Source organism: Pogona vitticeps, chromosome 4 (assembly GCF_051106095.1).
Source record: "Pogona vitticeps strain Pit_001003342236 chromosome 4, PviZW2.1, whole genome shotgun sequence".
NCBI lineage: Eukaryota > Metazoa > Chordata > Lepidosauria > Squamata > Agamidae > Pogona > Pogona vitticeps.
The window spans coordinates 135,516,093-135,534,846 of NC_135786.1; the positions used below are offsets into that span (position 1 = coordinate 135,516,093).

Below are 18,754 nucleotides of genomic sequence, written 5' to 3' on the forward strand. Positions count from 1 at the left end.
AGAAAAGCCTCAATGTGAGAGTGAGAGCCTGATCACACAACATAATTGTTCTCTACTTACACCTGAGTTATATTGTTGCATAAATTTGCAATCACACAACGCAAGGCCATTATCGATTAATTTACCAAGCAAGTGGTGTAACTGCAATTTATTTCCCACTCACTGGGAAGCTTCTGTTATTTTGTTCCAATGGCATTTCTATATATCCCTTAGCAGCATGACATGAGTGCACAGCCCTATCAATTCGTTTTTGAGGGTGAGGATAGAGAGGAGCCAGAGAGAGAGAGAAAGAGAGAGAGAAATTGATCCTCGGGGGGGGGGAGAGAGAGAGATTGTGTGTGGGGGGTTGGTTGCAGGAATCTGGAGCAACTCTTTGCCATGCTCCCATGTATTTTTGTGTGTTCTCAGTTATTTAGATAAAGCAAGCCTGTTTTGTTGGTGCTTTAATGTCAGCCCCATTCAGTTTAATAGGACTTATTCTCAAGAGCTAATTTAACCAGTAGTTCTGTACCTGCAAACTCAGCAGCAAGTCTCTTTGAGGTAAGGGAGGGTGCTTGCTTCTAGACAAGAGGTTATGTTAGGACTGCAGCCATACCACAAGACTAAGTGTCCTTGATCTTGCTGGACTTCCTTCTGAGCATGGTACCTGGCAGGATCTCTTATGAGACACTTTAGCCAGAAGCATTCTCTTCCTGGGTACTGGACACACTCACATGGCAATCTTGCATGAGCCTACTGAGAAGGAAGCCCTACTGAAATTACTTGGACTTATTTCCGTCTGTGTCATACTGCAACCTAGGCATTTGGATTGATTTGTTCCGCCTTCCCCCCCTCACTCCAATAATAGAGAACTTTCTGAAAAATACCCCTTACAGTTCCTTTGTGTGAGGGTGAGAAGTAGTTAATTTATTAAAAAGGGAGTCAGATTTTGGAGTTTTCTTTTGCTTTGTGTCTGTTTGTGAATGGTAATGAGCACAAGAAAGGATCCTATAAGCCTAATAATATATAATATCCAATATAGCTACAGCCAGTTTAGACTTGATCAGAATATTTAAGTTAAAGTTAGGATTGATTGTCCCAGGAAGCATCGCTTTGCACTTCTTTATGCTGAAACGTCCCTGCCCTTCTGTCGCCCTTTTGCTCATTCCAGAGAAATAAGGATGTATAGAATGACCCATCTTGTCCTCAACCTTCTTTTGCAAGAAGAGAGCTTACAATAAAAGACATTTCAAAGAATCTGTTTGGTTATTTCAACATAAAGTGGAGTATCCAGAGTGGTGTGCCTGAATCTAAGCTGCCTTGGTTTGCAAACATTACTGTCACATTTTCAAAATTATTGTGTCTAATATTGATAACTGTTATTTCTGCTTCGCTGTAGCTGAAAAATGGCTCATAATTTGTCAAGCCAAAATGATGAAGATGGAAGGTGACTAAGACAGATTAGATGGATAGCAAGTTTGTGTGTGGTGGATAGATAGACTATGGCTGAGGAGACTGGGTTTGAATCCTTTGCTCTGCCATGGAGCCTCGCAGAATAGTGGGGAGGTGTGGGATTGGTAAAACCACTCATTGAATATTTCACATAACTTGAAAGCCCCATTAAGGTTGCCAGAGATGATTTGACTGCACACAGCAACAGCTGCTGCAGCAACAGTAGATAAAATATAAAAATGGTGGCCCATCCCCTTGTACTATTTAATCTGGTAGAATAATGCTGCACACCTCTGAGAGCTGGTGTGCTTTTTATTCCCGAGCTTTTCAGTCGATATGGTTGGGATAGGCTCTTTGCTGTCTGAAAGCAATGTTAAGGGCATAGGAGATTCTGCTTGTAGAACAAGACAAAGCCACGCCTAGGCCGTGGAATTCTTGGCCCCCGCAGGCTAGATTGGCATGCTTTCTGGCAGTTTAAGATGTATGGCAAAGATCTTCCTTTTTGACAGGCATTTGCTGCAGGAGTTCAGCTAACACTTATTATACTCTGTTGTCTGTTTTTATTATACAGTGGTGCCTCGCATAGCGAGGTTAATCCGTTCCGGATTAACCTTCGCTATGCTGAAGCATCGCTGAACGGGGCAGCGATTTCCATTGGAACGCATTAAACATCGTTTAATGCGTTCCAAATAGGCCAAATACTCACCGTTCAGCGAAGCTTCAGGATGGCCGGCAGCCATTTTCGCGCCCTCGCCTCGCTTAACGAGGGCGCGAAAACGCTGCGCGCGGCCATTTTAAGCCATTTCCCGGCTTCCGGCGGCCATTTTGGCCGCCGAACAGCTGATCGGCGGGGGGCGTTTTGCGAAGATCGGTAAGCGAAACGCTTACCGGTCTTCGCAAAGCGAATTTTTCCCCATAAGAAAAACGTTGTGCGATCGCATTAGCGATCCAAAAAAACGGATCGCTATGCGATTTAATTGTTATACGGTGCGCTCATTAAGCGAGGCACCACTGTATTGTTCTTCTCTAAATTTGCTGCATATCAGGTAATTTTTGTAGTATTTTCTGACAGGTTTTAATTGCTAACTGCCAGGAGCAATGTGGAAACACTAGGAGGGGTGGATATAAATCCTTGAATGAATAATTACACTTTGTGAGTGGCAGGAGAATTCGAAACCAGTGAGATCCTAAGTTGCTGAATGAATGAATTTATGTCTGTTCAACTCAGAGGTCAAATGTGGCAAGGACATCAGTGCCAAGCATCACACCTTTTATTGGCAAACCCCCAGACCTTGTTGAACTGCAGCTCCCAGTGGCTGTGCTGCTTGGGGTGATGGGAGCTGGGGCATCCCATTGTTTTCAGAGGGCAATAGCATTGCCTTCAGCCAGATTTTCAGAAAGCAGACATTGCTCCAGTCCTTGCCCTGAAACTTATTGGTATGTCTTACAACCAGGTGTGGAAGCCAGTGTTAAGGAGGGTGTCCAGAAATGAGAAGCAACTAGCAGAACTGCTTTTGGGAAAAACAGTTGAGGGATAGTGCAGCTGAAAATCATGGGACAAAATTCAGGAAAGTACCGTATTTTTCCATGTATAAGACGCCCCCATGTATAAGACTCCCACCACTTTTCCAATCCAAAATTAAGAAATCTAAGTGGGGCTCAGCAAGTGTAGGGGAAAGGGATCAAAGCGCTGTAGGATTGCTTTGGTCCCTGCTTTCCCCTCCACTTGTTTTTGTTCTCTCCTCAGCTTACTTCTGTGTATAAGACAATCCTCAATTTTTAGTCTAAAGATTTTAGACAAAAGTATAGTCTTATACACAGAAAATACAGTATATCTGGGAGATTAGTCAGGGGTGCTAGAAGTGATACTCATTACCTGCTCAACTAGAGACCACTTTGATGGCAATTACATAACAGTGGGGTCTCTACTTAAGAACTTAATCCGTATTGGAATGTGGTTCTCAAGTTGAAACGTTCTTATGTTGAATCTGCATTTCCCATAGGAATGCATTGAAAACCATTTAATCCGTATCTGCTCTTTTCCGTCCATAGAAACTACAGTGGAACCTCTACTTAAGAACTTAATCCGTTTTGGAATGGTGTTCTTAAGTTGAAACGTTCTTAAGTTGAAGCAAAATTTCCCATAGGAATGGACTGAAAACCAATTAATCCGTTCTGGCTGTTTTTTTGTTATGTAGAGGTGCATTCGTACATTGAAGCATTAGTTCCCATAGGAACTAATGCAAAGCTGGTTAATACGTACTCTACCACTAGGGGGAGAAATTTTTTTTTTTACCTAAGATGACCTACAGTAAGGTTAAAAAAAAGAGCAGGAAAGGTTTTTTTTTCCTGTTCTTATCTTGGATTTCTGTTCTCAAGTAGAAGCAAAATTTAGCAAATGGAGCTGTTCTTAAGTTGGATTGTTCTTAAGTAGGGACGTTCTTAAGTAGAGACCCCACTGTAGTCACCATAGGAAGATCCTACACCACTGGAAAATTGTCCCATCTCTTTTGAGCCTAACTGAAAGACCCGTTTAGAAATGAACAGCTGCTGTTTATTCATGATTGGAAGACATTTCCAGCTTCGAGGCCTGGCCCATAAAACTGGAGGCTTCTCATTTTGTTTGTAGAGTGTTTCGGATCAGATGTATAGCTGCTTGATCTCGAGCCTTAAAGGTTCATTGGTAGCGTTGCTGCTAACAGCCTTGCTTTTCTCCACAGGGAATCTCATAACTGCCAGTGTTATTTCTGGATACCAGCAGCAAACATATTTGCAATTTTAGCAGCTCCAGAAGTTAGCAGTAGTCCTGCTGAAGAAGCAAGGGAAGGGTACACCAATATGTATGAATGAGGGGGTAGTAATTGGCACACATGCTGCTAAAAGTAAATAGTGATTACTCAGTAGGGGGACAGGAAACCAGTAAGACCAGCAGGGTGAATGTAGAAGTAACACCCCATTTTCTCCTTTGTGCAATATTTTGTTGTATAACTGGTGTACACGGCAAGCTATTGAACTCGGATGCATGCTAATTGGTAAAGAGCTGAGCCCTCTTGGATACCGCAGTAGTAATGAGAAGCTGCTGAAATGGCCTCATTTTGTTAACTTGACAATGAAAGCTCCTGAAATCAGCTTTGTAAAATCTAATGGTGAATGCAGAGCCCAAAGAGAAATAACAAACAGAATAAGTGTTCCCTTGACAGCGAGAGGTTTGTGGGAATGCTGCAAGTGCCATGCTATCACTGCTTGAACCATCTACATGGTAAAGATAGTTTTAGAAGAGGTAACTGTGTTAGTCTGTGCAAGTATATTAGGCAAAACTCAAAGAAAGAAGAAGAAGAAGAAGAAGAAGAAGAAGAAGAAGAAGAAGAAGAAGATGATGATGATCATCATCATCATCATCATCATCATCATCATCATCATCATCATCATCATAAACATTGTGGGATCTTAAAGACTATTATATTTTAACGGTGCCCACCCAACTTTTAGCTCTTGCCTTGTTTTCTGTTTTCTATCTCTTGTGGGAATGTTTATAAAACAATTATTGCATGTGTGAAATGGAACCATACCTCACTGTACATTAAAGCCAGGCATAAATGTTTTACTGTTTAACTCTGTTTTTTACCTTCTGCCACTTCTTCAGGCATATGTTAAAAACTGTTTAAAATGTCACAAGGTTTTGTTGTCTTTTTAATTTTTTTATTACTATTTTTTTCCTTTGGGTTTTGTCTGATACAGTAAAGACAGGGATCATGTTTTCTGAAGGAATCCTGACAGAATCTAGCCAGGATAAAAGGAACCATGATATTTTCTCTATGCACCACATTAGGATTTCCTTTGACTCCCCCCTCCCTGCAATATTTTACCCTACATGCCCCCAAAATCCACTGGTGAGGGCTAGGGAAGCGTCCACTACTGCTCCCAAGCATAAATGATAGGATTGTAGCCAGAAGCAAAAGTTGGCAATCATACACTCGCACCTTGAGCTGATGTTAATATGTAGAACTTCTTTGTATTTCTTGTGCACCATTCATTGGCTTCTCAAACATTCAATCTATCCCAATCCCATAGATATCCTGAGTCAGTCCACCTAGGATTGAGCTGAAAAAGCTAGAAGCTTATTATGAGTTTCAGGAATTGGGGGACCTGAGCCAAACTCCCCCTCCCACAAACAAACAAACAATCTAGGTCTTTTGCTTCCATGAAATCCATGATAAATTAGTTGATGGCAATCTGTTATAGATTATTTGAATAAGCATCTCCCATAGCAGAAGGCAGAACAAATGTAGCTAAACTTTTAAATGCCTCCTGGAATCACCCTGAAATGCAATTCCCTGTTTTCTTATTTCATTCCCTGTGTAAAACTGAAATTTTGATTGAGCACATGGGCTAACAAAGGTGATAAATTAGGCCTCTCTTACTGCAGCTTGTGAGTAAATCTGTTAGGGAACATTCTGTTATAGCAGAAGAGGTTTGGTCTGTCACAGAGTTCCAAGTGTTAAGGTTTTTAGTTCCTCGCTCAGTTTCCAGCTTGATTTGAAAACAACTTGCATAACAAGAAAGGGGGAATAGAAATTAATATTTGGAAGAAAAAATGGAAAGTAAACGTTGGAGGGATTGCCTCCTGTAAATGTACTTGAGTACCAGGTGCTTTAGAAACTTCTGGGAAGCTTTAGTTGGTGGAGAAAACAAAACACAGGCCATCTCAGGATGATGGGTTCCTGAGAAGATTTTGATAAGGCTGTGGTTTAACAGCTTATCCTAGTGAAATGGAATAATTTTCTGCATTTCATCTGGTTCCCAGTGAAGCTCTAAGATCACAAGAAGATGGGTAGGGTGGGGAGCATAACAAGAAGTTGGTAAAAGTGACACCTAGTCTGTATCTCAGTGAGACTCCCCCATCGTAGCCAGAAGGCAGGAAGGGGGAAGATTCCCCTCCATTGATTTCTAGTGGTGAGCAAGCAAGGCAGCACTTATCTGACATAGCGCTGAACCCGAGAGGCATATTTTTTACAAAACAGAAAAAAAATGTTTGGAGGAAAGAGCAGCAGACACTCACTTGAAGGGGATTATCCCACTGTAAAGCCATACTGCATTCCACTCAAGTCACTGTCAATGTCACAATAGAACATGTCCACAGCACACACACACCCCAGACCAAGTTCGGTAATCACACAAGCCACAAAATGGGGGTGGGGAAAATGATGGCAGTTATATTGGCACAATTTTTTTAAAAAACCCTGATGGCTTAATAAAAAAAAGATATGAATTCCACAGAAGAAGAGCAGTCTTCCGTACTGTTAGTTTTACATTGTGTATTCTCTGGAAAATGAATCTATTTTAACCATTTCAAGTCTGGCACAAACTGTATAATATTTTACAGTGCAGTCACACCCAAAGTCTTCTTCACTGATCTAAATTTGTTCCTTATATTCCTCCAAAAAATTTGTGGTAACATTATAGCATTTTTCTATCTATTGGTTTTTTTTTGTTTTGTTCTGTTTTGCTAAAACCACAGGATTTTATTTTTCTTGATTTTGTTCTTCTGTCTATATGGCTTGTCGTGTCATTCTTCTTTCTTGAACCTTCTGCCTTCTATATTTTACCACCTCATTTTCTCTTGTGGTTCTTTCTCAGTTCTGTTCTTCTTGCATTGAGTGTTCTTTTAAAGCTTCTGTTAAGTATTCTTTTTGTCCTTTCCCCCTATTCCTTTGTTCATTGTTGTTCTACAGGGTTTTGTTTTCTGCCCACATGTTTTAGACTTCAGACTTCCAGTTTGGAAACTTGAAGCTGCAATTAGATACATTTAACTAAATACATCAATGTAAAGTGTTCATAGACATCAAATTGCTATTTTGGATTAAATGTACAAGATTCTTTCCTGTCTTATTCCTCTGGAGCCTGCTTAATGCTTCATAATTTTTCTCTTCTGTGTGCTGCTCATGTCACATATTCAGCCATTCTCTGCCATATACTGAATGTGTTGTAAAATGCATAATGAGTTCGTTTAGGGCTGGGGTGGGGTTGAGTCTTATTAAAGTCCTGTCCTCGTTAGTGCTCTGTGGGAATAGAATGAGGTCCTTAGAACACACCCCAAGACCTTCTGTACTGCAGCCTTTTAGTTACAGAAATTTAAGAATCCCTCAGTTTCCTGAAAGGTGGAAAGCTGAAAACCACTCAGCTTCCTAATAATTACAGCTGTCCTCTTTGTCAGAGTTCAGATTTCCTAGACTGGGAGGGGGAATATTGGTGGGTGTGGGAGTGAATCTTGTGTCCCCAAAAACTTCTGGGAAAGCAAGGAAGACAGATTAAATTTTCATTCCACCACAAAACTCCAATGAAACAATTCCCTACTTTTGGGTTAAGACCAGATGGGACGTGAGATAAACTTTTCCTCTTTATCCTCTGTTTTCCACAAGGGTTTTCCCTGCAACTCTTCAAAACATTCTCTTTATCTGCAATGGGAGCCACACCATGAAGGGCTCTTCAATAGCCCATTCTTGATATAGCCAGGTAGCAAGAATCAGAGAATAATGGAAACCTATGCCAGACATCCAGGAGAGTGAAGTCAAGTGGGCCTTAGAAAGCACTGCTAACAACAAGGCCAGTGGAGGTGATGGCATTCCAGCTGAACTATTTAAAATCTTAAAAGATGATGCTGTTATGGTGCTACACTCAATATACCAGCAAGTTTGGAAAACCCAGCAGTGCCAGAGGATTGGAAAAGATCAGTCTACATGCCAATCCCAAAGAAAGGCAGTGCCAAAGAATGCTCCAACTTTTGTTGGAGTACAATTGCACTCATTTCACATCCTAGCAAGGTTATGTTCAAAATCCTACAAGGTAGGCTTCAGGTATGTATGTGGACCAAGAACTCCCAGAAGTATAAGCTGGATTTCCAAGGGGCAGAGGAACTAGAGACCAAATTGCGAACATGCACTGGATTATGGAGAAAGCTAGAGAGTTCCAGGAAAACATCTACTTCTGCTTCATTGACTATGCAAAAGCTTTTGACTGTGTGGACCACAGCAAATTATGGCAAGTTCTTAAAGAAATGGGAGTGCCTGACCACCTTATCTATCTCCTGAGAAATCTATATGTGGGACATGAAGCAACAGTTAGAACTCGATATGGAATAACTGCTTGGTTCAAAATTGGGAAAGGAATACAACAAGGCTGTATATTGTCTCCCTCCTTATTTAATTTTTATGCAGAATACATCATGTGAAAGGCTGGTCTGGATGAATCCCAAGCCGGAATTAAGATTGCTCGAAGAAATATCAACAACCTCCGATATGCAGATGATACCACTCTGATGGCAGAAAATGAGGAGGAATTAAAGAATCTCATAATGAGGATTAAAGAGGAGAGTGCCAAAAATGGTCTGAAGCTCAACATCAAAAAAACTAAGATAATGGCCACTGGTCCCATCACCTCCTGGCAAATAGAAGGGGAAGATATGGAGGTGGTGACAGATTTTCCTTTTTTGGGCTCCATGATCACTGCAGATGGAGACAGCAGCCATGAAATTAAAAGATGCCTGCCTCTTGGGAGGAAAGTGATGAGAAACCTAGATAGCATCTTAAAAAGCAGAGACATCACCTTGCCGACAAAGGTCTGCAAAGTCAAAGCTATGGTTTTTCCAGTAGCGATGTATGGAAGTGAGAGCTGGACTGTAAAGAAGGCTGACCGCCGAAGAATTGATGCTTTTGAATTGTGCTGGAGGAGGCTCTTGAGAGTCCCCTGGACTGCAAGGAGATCTGAAAGAAATCAACCCTGGGTGCTGCCTGGAAGGACAGATAGTGAAGCTGAGGCTCCAATACTTTGGCCATCTCATGAGAAGAGAAGACTCCCTGATGTCGGGAAAGTGTGAAGGCAGGAAGAGAAAGGGACGACAGAGGATGAGATGGTTGGACAGTGTCATCGAAGCTACCAACTTGAATTTGACCCAACTCGAGGAGGAAGTGGAAGACAGGAGGGACTGGCGTGCTGTGGTCCATGGGGTCACGAAGAGTCGGAGATGACTAAATGACTAAACAACAACAAAATGCTCCTATCATTCAACACTCTTCCATTCCCAACAGTAAATAAAACCTCCCATTCCTGGCAAAGAGGACAAAAAGAGAGTGAAAAAGCAGTGAGAGGTGAAGCATATGACCCAACATTTCACATTTTTGTTTATCTTTGCGCTACTGTCTGCAATGGAGCAGATGGTCTTTGGCTGTCTCTCCTCCACCCTTGAGTTCAGGGACGGAGAATATCTAACTCTAAGAATATTGATAGGTTTCAGTTCCCATCAGCCATTGCTAGGATGGCTAAAGGTAAGAAATCATAGGAGTTGTAGTCCAATGTTTGGAAGACTACAGTGGTAGTTTAAGCAAGGAATGGATGGAAATAACTACTGAAGAACCCTCACCAATGTCCCTTCTAATTCTCAGCCCTGTCAGGTGGGGCTTCACCTCTCTCTTTCTCAACTTCACCCCTTCATGTGCGTGTAACTCTACCCCATGCGCTGGGTTCCATTGCAACCAGAACCTAATGCATTTGCTGTGCGGAGAAGGAAGAGGGTTGCATGGAGGGAAACAGAGTTGTGTGCGCGCACACTCAGCTTAATGGGAACCTTTGCTAGACCATCACTGATGTGCTTTATCACTTAGATTATATTTCTTTTTTTTTTAATGCCTTGTCTGAAGGCAACTCTGGAAACTAGGTCAGGAAAGGTAGGTCAGGAAACTACCCACAGCTGAAGCCACTTCACATGACTGGAAATTGATAGCAGAAGAAGCTTAAGACTTGCTTCTTGGTCCATTCCTAGCTAACACATGTGCTGGGAACAAACCTGCACCAAAAAAAGTGGAACAGCTCAGAAAGGTGCAGGTAGGGGCACTCTGGAGATGGATTGATTTGCTCCAGCGATTACACGATGTAATCACTAGAGAAAAAGATCAAAGCAACCCAACCCCACAATGCTCCAAGCAGCAGGACAAAAGGCTTGTCTCATCAAGCCCTCAGTTTACAAGCCAGGAATGGGAGCATACGGTTAGCATGAACTATTGCTTGCACGTCTGTTCATATAGTAAAAATTCAGAAAGAAAGGAGAGGGAACTCCTCTGGAAAGCATTAATTTTTTCCTTTTCTAATTTCTCTTTTTAGATATTGCTCCCTGGTTACACGTATTCAGAGCAGAAAATGCAGTTGACTTCTCTCAGATAACGTTTGACCCAAGACAGAAAGAAATTATTGTTGGAGCAAGGTGAGGTATACTTTTTTAAAAGCTGTGTTTTATCCGTACGGATATTTTTGTTTTTTCTTTTCAGAAGCATAGGAGGCAATATTTAACCATTACATGGACCTTTATTGATTTTAGGCTTTCAATTGCAGGTACTTAGATACAGAATTCAGGGGTCTGTGTATCAAGTTTCCACATATAGTATGGAACAGAGGTTCTTCAAATTAATCTCTACAGTAATACCCTGAATAATGCAGCCTCCTATAGTGATGATTTGTTACACTGTGAATGCTTGACTGGCCATTTTGAAGTGCTTACAGGTGGCTGGTCTTCCAAAAGGAAATACTGTAGACTTGGGCCTCTGTGAGACTTAGGGCCCAGTTTAGTAGCTCTACACTGGAGGTAGACTGAGCCTCTAGAACTTCTGTCATAAAGAAGAATGTTGAACTACCCTGTTTATTGCTGATTTGGTTAACACTACATTTTATTGGAATGCATCATGAATGCTAAGTGGGGTTTTACTGTACTCAGAGGATGCAGAACATGGGTTCCTTAGAAAGCATTACTGGAAGAAACTATATCTTCCTCCTTCTTGCATTTTTGACATATGAAAACAATCATGAACTTTAGGTTTGGTTGTGGTTCTTGAGGTACTTTTGGATGAGGCTTCCGTTATATACCACTGGCCTGCTTCATGTGTTTTCCCATTGCTTCGTCCATCTTTTTTCATACCACAGAAAACTGGTTTAGGAGGGAGGAGCATATTTGCACAATACTTTTTTATTTATCACATAAGGAGATGTCTGCTCTTGGTAAAAGCACTCTTGATAAACATTTATAATAAAGCTAGATCCTTCCGTGACCGGGATGTTTAGCAGTGAAAAGTAAGCTGCACAGCCCAGGGAATCATCTGCTACAATTCTGATGGAACTTTACTTTTGAGACTGAGGTTTAGGATTGCGTGTTTGAATGATCTCTACCATTCAGTCTTTCCAGTAAACCTCCATGTATGCAGAAGGGAAAGCTAGGTTTTAACTCTTCTTACTGGTGCGCTAGTTTTCCCTTTGCTGAGAATATTTTAATGAAGAAGCATGCGGGCATGTTGCCTGTATTCTTGAGGTGTTCAGAGATGTTCCAGTTTGGAAACATTCCCACTCTGTTCAGCACAGACATGTCTTTTTCTCTCTCGCTCTCTCTCCTGGGGCAAACTCTCAAAAAGTAACAAATTTTGAACATTTAAGAACATGAAGAAACCTCTGCATACAGAGATAAGAAAACCATTATCTAAATTTTAGGGATCTCTTGTTAAGATCAGGGATTAGTAGGGATCTTAAGGAGTTGCAAGGGCCCTGTATGGAAGAGCCCATAATTCGGTCTGAACCAAGGGAAAGCTAGCACAAGAGGGTGTCAGTAATGTTTCCCGCCTCTCCATCTAATCAAATTTCCAAAGCACTTTTGAAATTGTTGTCCGAAACAATTTCTTCCCAAAGTGAAAGGTACATGTAAACAGCTGGATGTACCTGTGTTACCCCTTTGACAGATCCAAAGGTGGAGTATAGACAATGGGGTGGATGTGTGCTATAGAATTAGAACAGTTTGCTACCATTTTTTAACTGCCATGGCTCACCCTGTGGAATTCTGGGGTTTGTACTTTGGTGAGCTACTTAGATTTCTGTGCTAAAAAGCTCCGTGCGCAAATCGGGCTGAAAGATGTCTGAAGGCGTGCTGTGACCATTCGTTTATTATGTCTGCCACATCATTGGTCCTTTGCTGCAAGTCATGCCATCCTGCCATTCTCCCCTGAACTTTGACTCTTGCTAACATCAGAGCAGCTCAGTAAATGAATGCTGCAAGCAGTAAGAGGCAACATTGCTTAAATCTGCACAGCAGTATCTTAATTTGGACACAGTGGATGCAGATCTAAGTTTACTATCATCCCCCACTGCCTTTTTAAAATTATTTTTATGTTCGTTTTGGTTCCAGCTGTCTACAGATGTTGTCTTTCTGGTTTTCAGGTCAGGTTGAGTTTTAATCATGGTGCTTCAAGGAAGTGGCTTTGGCTTAGTGGATGATTGATGGTTTGTTCTTTTCGTTGGTTTCTTTTTTCAAAAGCAGCAGCAAAGAGCCACAAAAGATTTTTGCTGAAATGATGCCATTTAAACACAACATGTTATGTTACCAACAGCAGCATAAGGAGACCAAAGTTCTCTCTTATGGTTTTTAACATTCTCTTCTGATTAAATGAGTGAATAATACTAACTGCAGGAAGCATTGTGACCATGGGAGGTGATGCCTGGAATCCTCCTTAGCCCAGTTCTATCTTTGAGTGGAAGTCACTCAGCAGCCCTTCCACAAAGCATGAGATTACTGGCAAGCTTTTGCAGGACTTCTACTTAGAGCTTCTAGAATAGTCCACAAATCTGCTTGATGCTACTGCTTAATCTCTTCCCCACACCCTCACTCTTCTGTAATTTTACCTGGCTCATGTCTTTCTTCTTTTTTTTTTCTTCCTTCTCTCCTCCCTCAATCTTGAGCCACCCATGTCAGCTATCTTTCTCTTCTAGTTCACCAGCGTGTCTTGCATAACTACTGCCATTTTCTTTTTACTCCAGAAATTACCTCTTCAGGCTGCATAGTGAAGATCTTTCTCTAATCCAGGTAAGAAATTATATGTATCTATTCTATAAACAAACATAGATCAAATGGACAGCTGGCATTTGCTGTACACCAGTTATTTATTATGATACTTGTCCGAAATTCATAAAAATCCAGACAGTAGAATATCTGGGATTGGGAAGTCCAGAGAAATTTATTCTAGAAGACAACACTGGAAATGGTAAGATAATCTTCTCATCTTTGATGGAGGATAAGGTGACTGTTTGGGCATCACCCCTAGAGAAACGTATTTGCACAAGCCGCTCAGAGTGGTCGCATAGACCAGATGGGTGGGATACAAATCAAATAAATGAATAAATAAATGTAGTTGAGTATCTAGAAATAATTACTATGATTTAACAGAAGTGCAATACATCTCACTGTAACAAGGGAAACTATGAGTAGGAGATCTGTCTACTTGCTCAATTGAGCACCTTCAAGGTTCTCTCCCTTCTTGCAGTTCTTTATAGTTATGTTAGATTGGACAAGGTAGCCCTTACCATAGCGGTCACTGACTATGGTCCTCTGCTAAGGGTAATACACAGCTGCTGTGTTCAAAGAGGTGAGAAGCCATACCGTATTGCATGCACACTACAACATCTGATTCTCCTAATCACAGTGGCCTAAATCCTACTAAATAGTGATATGTGTGGAAAAACACATTGCTGTGGCTAAATGACAAGGTGCCAGTGCCACTCAAAGCCTCAGTCACGCAACTGATCATCCACCTGACATGTGCATTAGGATGTATTTGGTCCCGTATCAATGAGTCACTATTTAGGTGCAGCAACTTCCATGATTCTTCTTGCACATGTGTAAATATCCAGTAGGATTTTGGCCCCTGCACCAGAAGGTCTTTTATTTTTGTCTTACAAAGTTATCTTTGCTTTTAAAAAAGCAAAGAAAAATGAGATAAACGTTTCCCATCAGCAATTGAAAATGTTTGCAGTTAAAGATATTCTGGAGGAATTGAGGCTAATGTGTTTTTCCTTGGCACGAAATGTCAAAATAAATAATAAGAAATGCATAATAGTATTTTTGTGCTGCTGCAGTTCTTTAGTACAAAGACATGTGTGCTGCATGATGAGGAGGTTTAGTTTATGCTTCTTATATGCTAATATGAAACTCTACTTATTAGTGGGTGGATATGATTTGATTGTGATATCAGTTCAGCTAATATACATACTGTACTTGTCTGGGAAATGCATGCTTTTGAAGATTAGAAACTTTATTTTCAGCATCCTTTACTCAGGGCGATTTCAAAATGCAGAGAATTCACTGTTTTTAAAATTGATCCTCTTTTTTGTTCAGTGTACATTTAGTCTGGAATGCTTGAAGAAGGATATTTATTATGACTTAAATGTTTGTGCCGTCCACGTTCCATGACACTTCGCGATGAAACATAATGACAAATGGGTTGTTGTAATGTAAATAGGAAGGCAGCAAAGAGAAGAGAGGTGGAAGGAAAAATGTGTGGATGAGAGCAAATGTGTTTAGATCATGCCTAGATTTTGTGTTGGCTGAAAAATAAGACCAAAGAGTTCAGCTTAAGAGTGAGGTTATGATTCTATTGGGCTTAATTTGAATGTAAAAATTATACTTCTTTTGATTTTTCGTCTCTGACAACTTTTGGGGTATAATCTGATTATTGAGATCTATTGACAGGGTTGCTGTCAAAGAACCTTTGTGATACAGCAGGCTCTGTCAGGCATGGGGATCATAGGACTCCTTATGTTGTTGTACTGGGCTACAGTACTTTGTCAGTGAGCTACCATGCTGTGTCAAAGATGGGTGACTCTTGTTTCTGAACACGCACACGGCCAGAGTATAGCTTTGGTCTAGATGGGTGTGATAGAAATCCAATAAAATGAATGAATGAATGAATGAATATGAATGAATGAATGAATGAATGAATGAATGAATGAATGAATGAATGAATGAATGAATGAATGAATGAATGAATGAATGGGTAGATAGATAGATAGATAGATAGATAGATAGATAGATAGATAGATAGATAGATAGATAGATAGATAGATAGATAGATAGATAGATAGATAGATAGATAGATAGATAGATGCATGCATGCATGCATGCATGCATGCATGCATGCATGTTAAGCACCATATAATGCACACCCTGATGGCATTCATAGTGTAATGAGACCTGGAATTGGTTTGAATTATCTTAAAAGGATGACTTACAACAGAATGAGGAATATATGACTCTTCAAATGTTGTTGGACTGCAGGTGTCATCAGTAGTAGCCAGTGGAGAGGAATGATGGGAATTGTAGTTCAACAATATCTGTAGGAATGCTTGTTTCCTATTCCTGGCCTATATAAGCTGTTAGTCTTTTCTGATAGGGATCCATATAAGAGGTGTATTGTTAGAATACACCTCCCGACCAGCACAGCCAGAGTCAGGGCATTTGGAAGGTGTAGTTCTAGAACACCTGGGACTCTTAGTATGAGAATAAGTGAGGTAGATTATTCCACCATAATAGCACAGTACAAAGCATAAGCTAGATGCGTAATCTAAATTTTAACATGCCATAACTATGAAATTTTAACATGGCAATAACTATGAAGCCATGCCTCATTCTGATTGCACAATTTGCCTAACAGAAGATCACAGCGTGTGCCACTAGTTCAACAGCATTATTCCGGAATCCTGCCAAGCATTGCTAAAGGGTACGGCTGGAAGTACATGCCAAATATGTTGAAGCGCATTTTGACACAGCTTGAAGTGTTTCCTCATAGCTGCTTCCCAATTGTATTTTGAATAATGCTCGTGGCATCTCTGAGATGTTCCATAATTGTAATGCCTTGTTGTTATCCTAACTTTGGAAAACTGAACTCAAAATGTAGATTTTGCAAAGGATGTGGAATGAGTGCTGGATTCTGTGATGAATAGCACAGAGAAAACAGGTAATGGGGAAAAGTCAGACTTAATGTGCAGGATTATTTAGGAATTCACAACCAGATGGCTAATATTATGATACTTTTCCAGTGCAGCTATATTTTGAATTGTGCTTATAGTTCTGGTTATCCTGTATAGACAAGGATATTGTAAAGTGTAACCACTATGACGAACGGCTGGATTGTCTTACTTACAAGAAAAGATGAAAGCACTCTAAACTTTTAAGTTGAAAAAAAAATACAACTAAGGATAGGTGTGATGAGGTTTTAAAATAATGACTAGTGTAGAAACCAAAGAGAATGAAACTGTTCAGATGGAAAGGTACTTCTGAGTACCAGGTGTAGGGAGACAGGCTGGTAATGGCCGTAACTTCTTTTGTTCCATAGGTGGCTAGCTCAGTGGGTTGTGGAGCTAAGAGATGGGAATTCTGTTCCCTACTGTGATTCTCAGAAATACAGCCAGCCTATGTGGGCATGGACAAACTGTAACATCATAGAGTATCACCAAGAAAAGGCGCAAATAGTAAGCTGCTTTGGAGTTCTGAGTATCTAGAAAACCCTGAAAAGAGTCATTGTTAAATCAGAACCAACTTGATAGCACTTAATTATTATTAGTGTCTTTCAGAAGTATCTGGCATGCTACTGTTGGAAAAAGTGTGAGATCTGATCCAGGAAGTGGCAGAGCTAATTTATGTACATTCTGTGCTTATTCAGTAAGTGCTAATTATGTGGTCCTGCTGGTGATTCAGTAGCTTGAACAATCCAAATGTTTGTCAGAGTAGCTCTCTAAAGCTATTCTCTTGTCATGTGGTTATGGTCAATATTTTTAACTACTGTCAGAACTATTATGAGAGCAGGGTGAGAAAGCTAGGCCCTTGCTGAGACCTCTGGCCCAGTTTATTCACTGGTGTAAACGATCAGCTAGCAGGAGCAGTAGTGGGAAGTAATGAGGGTCCTCTCAGAGCATCTTATCATAGGCATCCTCCTCCCCAATACTGGAATTAACCCTGGTGACTATTAACCTTGGTTCTGTACCATTAAATTATATTCTCAACCATGTTTTACCTAAACATCATGTTTGAAGACACGGCAGAAAATGTGAAGGCAAACAGATAACAATAGTGAGGAGGCAACTATGTGAAATTGTGCAATTATGAAATTATGTATGGAGTTTTCTGGCACTATGTAATTAAACTACCTTGGAAATACTGTGCTTTGCCAGTATCTAATTACTGAAGCCATCTGCCTGAGGCATGCTCTACCATCTGCCTGGAATTTTGTTTCATTCTGTTCTTTTTGTTTTCTGTTTTTAGTGGATAGAAATTGGTATGTATTTTCTGTTTGTATGGATTTGTATGAAGGTAGATGTTATTGGTGTATCCGTCTAGTGCTCAGCAAGACAGTAGTTCATCCAAACACACATTCTTTTTGCTTCCTTCAGAATGTTCAATGATCCTTCTTCCTCTGTCTTCCTTTCCTATTTGGTGTTCTACCCTTCCAGTGACCTTCACTCCCATAACTGTGCCACCCACAGCAACATGGAGATCTGTATTCCATTAAATTACTTCCTCTCTGGTCCCTGCTACTCCCTCTCAGAACCCTTATGTGGTGGCACTTTTCTCTTTCCACTGTTCTCCACAAGTCTCCATTTCTATGAAGACTTCAGCTTGATCTCCCATTTTCATGCCAGGCTGAAATTACATATTCATTGTATTAAAACGAATCTTTCATTCTTTGCATTCTTTCCTTGTCTCCTTTCTGTTTAAATCGAAACTGCAAGTAAGCTTCTTGGGGGCTCGTTGTCACTCCCCCTCCAATAAGTTACAGGTTTGCAGGAAAGTAGAGGTAAAAGAGAAATTAGGCTAAGTCAGATTTTGTATTTCAATTTTTGTTTCTAAACTTGGTCTTTCAGAATGATGGAACAAAAACAAAACATCAGCCTCTTTGTTGTATCTGTTGTGTGTCTAGTCAAACTCTCCATGTGGAACAGTGAGAAGCAGAAATACTGAAACGGCAGACTTTGGGGTTGTCAACTTTTTGACTAGTCTTGTTTGAGGGCCTTTTAATAATGCCTTGATCTTCATTAATTAACAGGTGGACTTTAAAAAAGCACAGCATGCTGTTTCACCTGCTCATTGTTGCAGATCTCAGGTTAAAGGCTCAGACACAAAGGTTGGGTTTGATCTTAAAATCCCTCATCTAATTATTTCCCTCAGTACAAAGTGGTTTCTGGAGCCCAGTTTAAACACTGATATACAACATGTGATTTATGGGCACTTGAGTCCTTGTCAGATGTTACACAGGGACTAAATAATTACATTATGTGGAGCTCCTCCAATCTAAATTCCTTTATAATGAGGATGATTTTTTAAAAATATTTACCACTTAAGGCTGTAGAGAGTCTGGTGACACTTCTGCAGAATCATGCTTTAATGTATCCACTTCCTTCTTTCAGAAGTAAGAACAGATAATAAAGGAACTGTGGCTACAACCAGAAGTAAAAGCCCTGCAGCACGTCC

At 40.5% G+C, this 18,754-nt stretch overlaps 1 protein-coding gene across 3 annotated transcripts in view; it reads left to right on the forward strand.

Annotated features, from left to right (window-relative positions):
• SEMA5A (semaphorin 5A) overlaps window positions 1–18,754 on the forward strand; it is a 195,819-nt gene that overhangs the window by 92,005 nt on the left and 85,060 nt on the right. For 2 of the 3 annotated variants that reach the window (XM_020812770.3, XM_078392566.1), the window contains exons 3-4: window positions 10,585–10,684; window positions 13,273–13,318. In XM_020812770.3, coding sequence (XP_020668429.3) covers window positions 10,585–10,684; window positions 13,273–13,318 — 146 coding nt within the window. Of the gene's footprint in view, window positions 1–10,275; window positions 10,471–10,584; window positions 10,685–13,272; window positions 13,319–18,754 lie in introns of those variants that run through there. The other variant, XM_020812772.3, reaches the window with a different exon arrangement.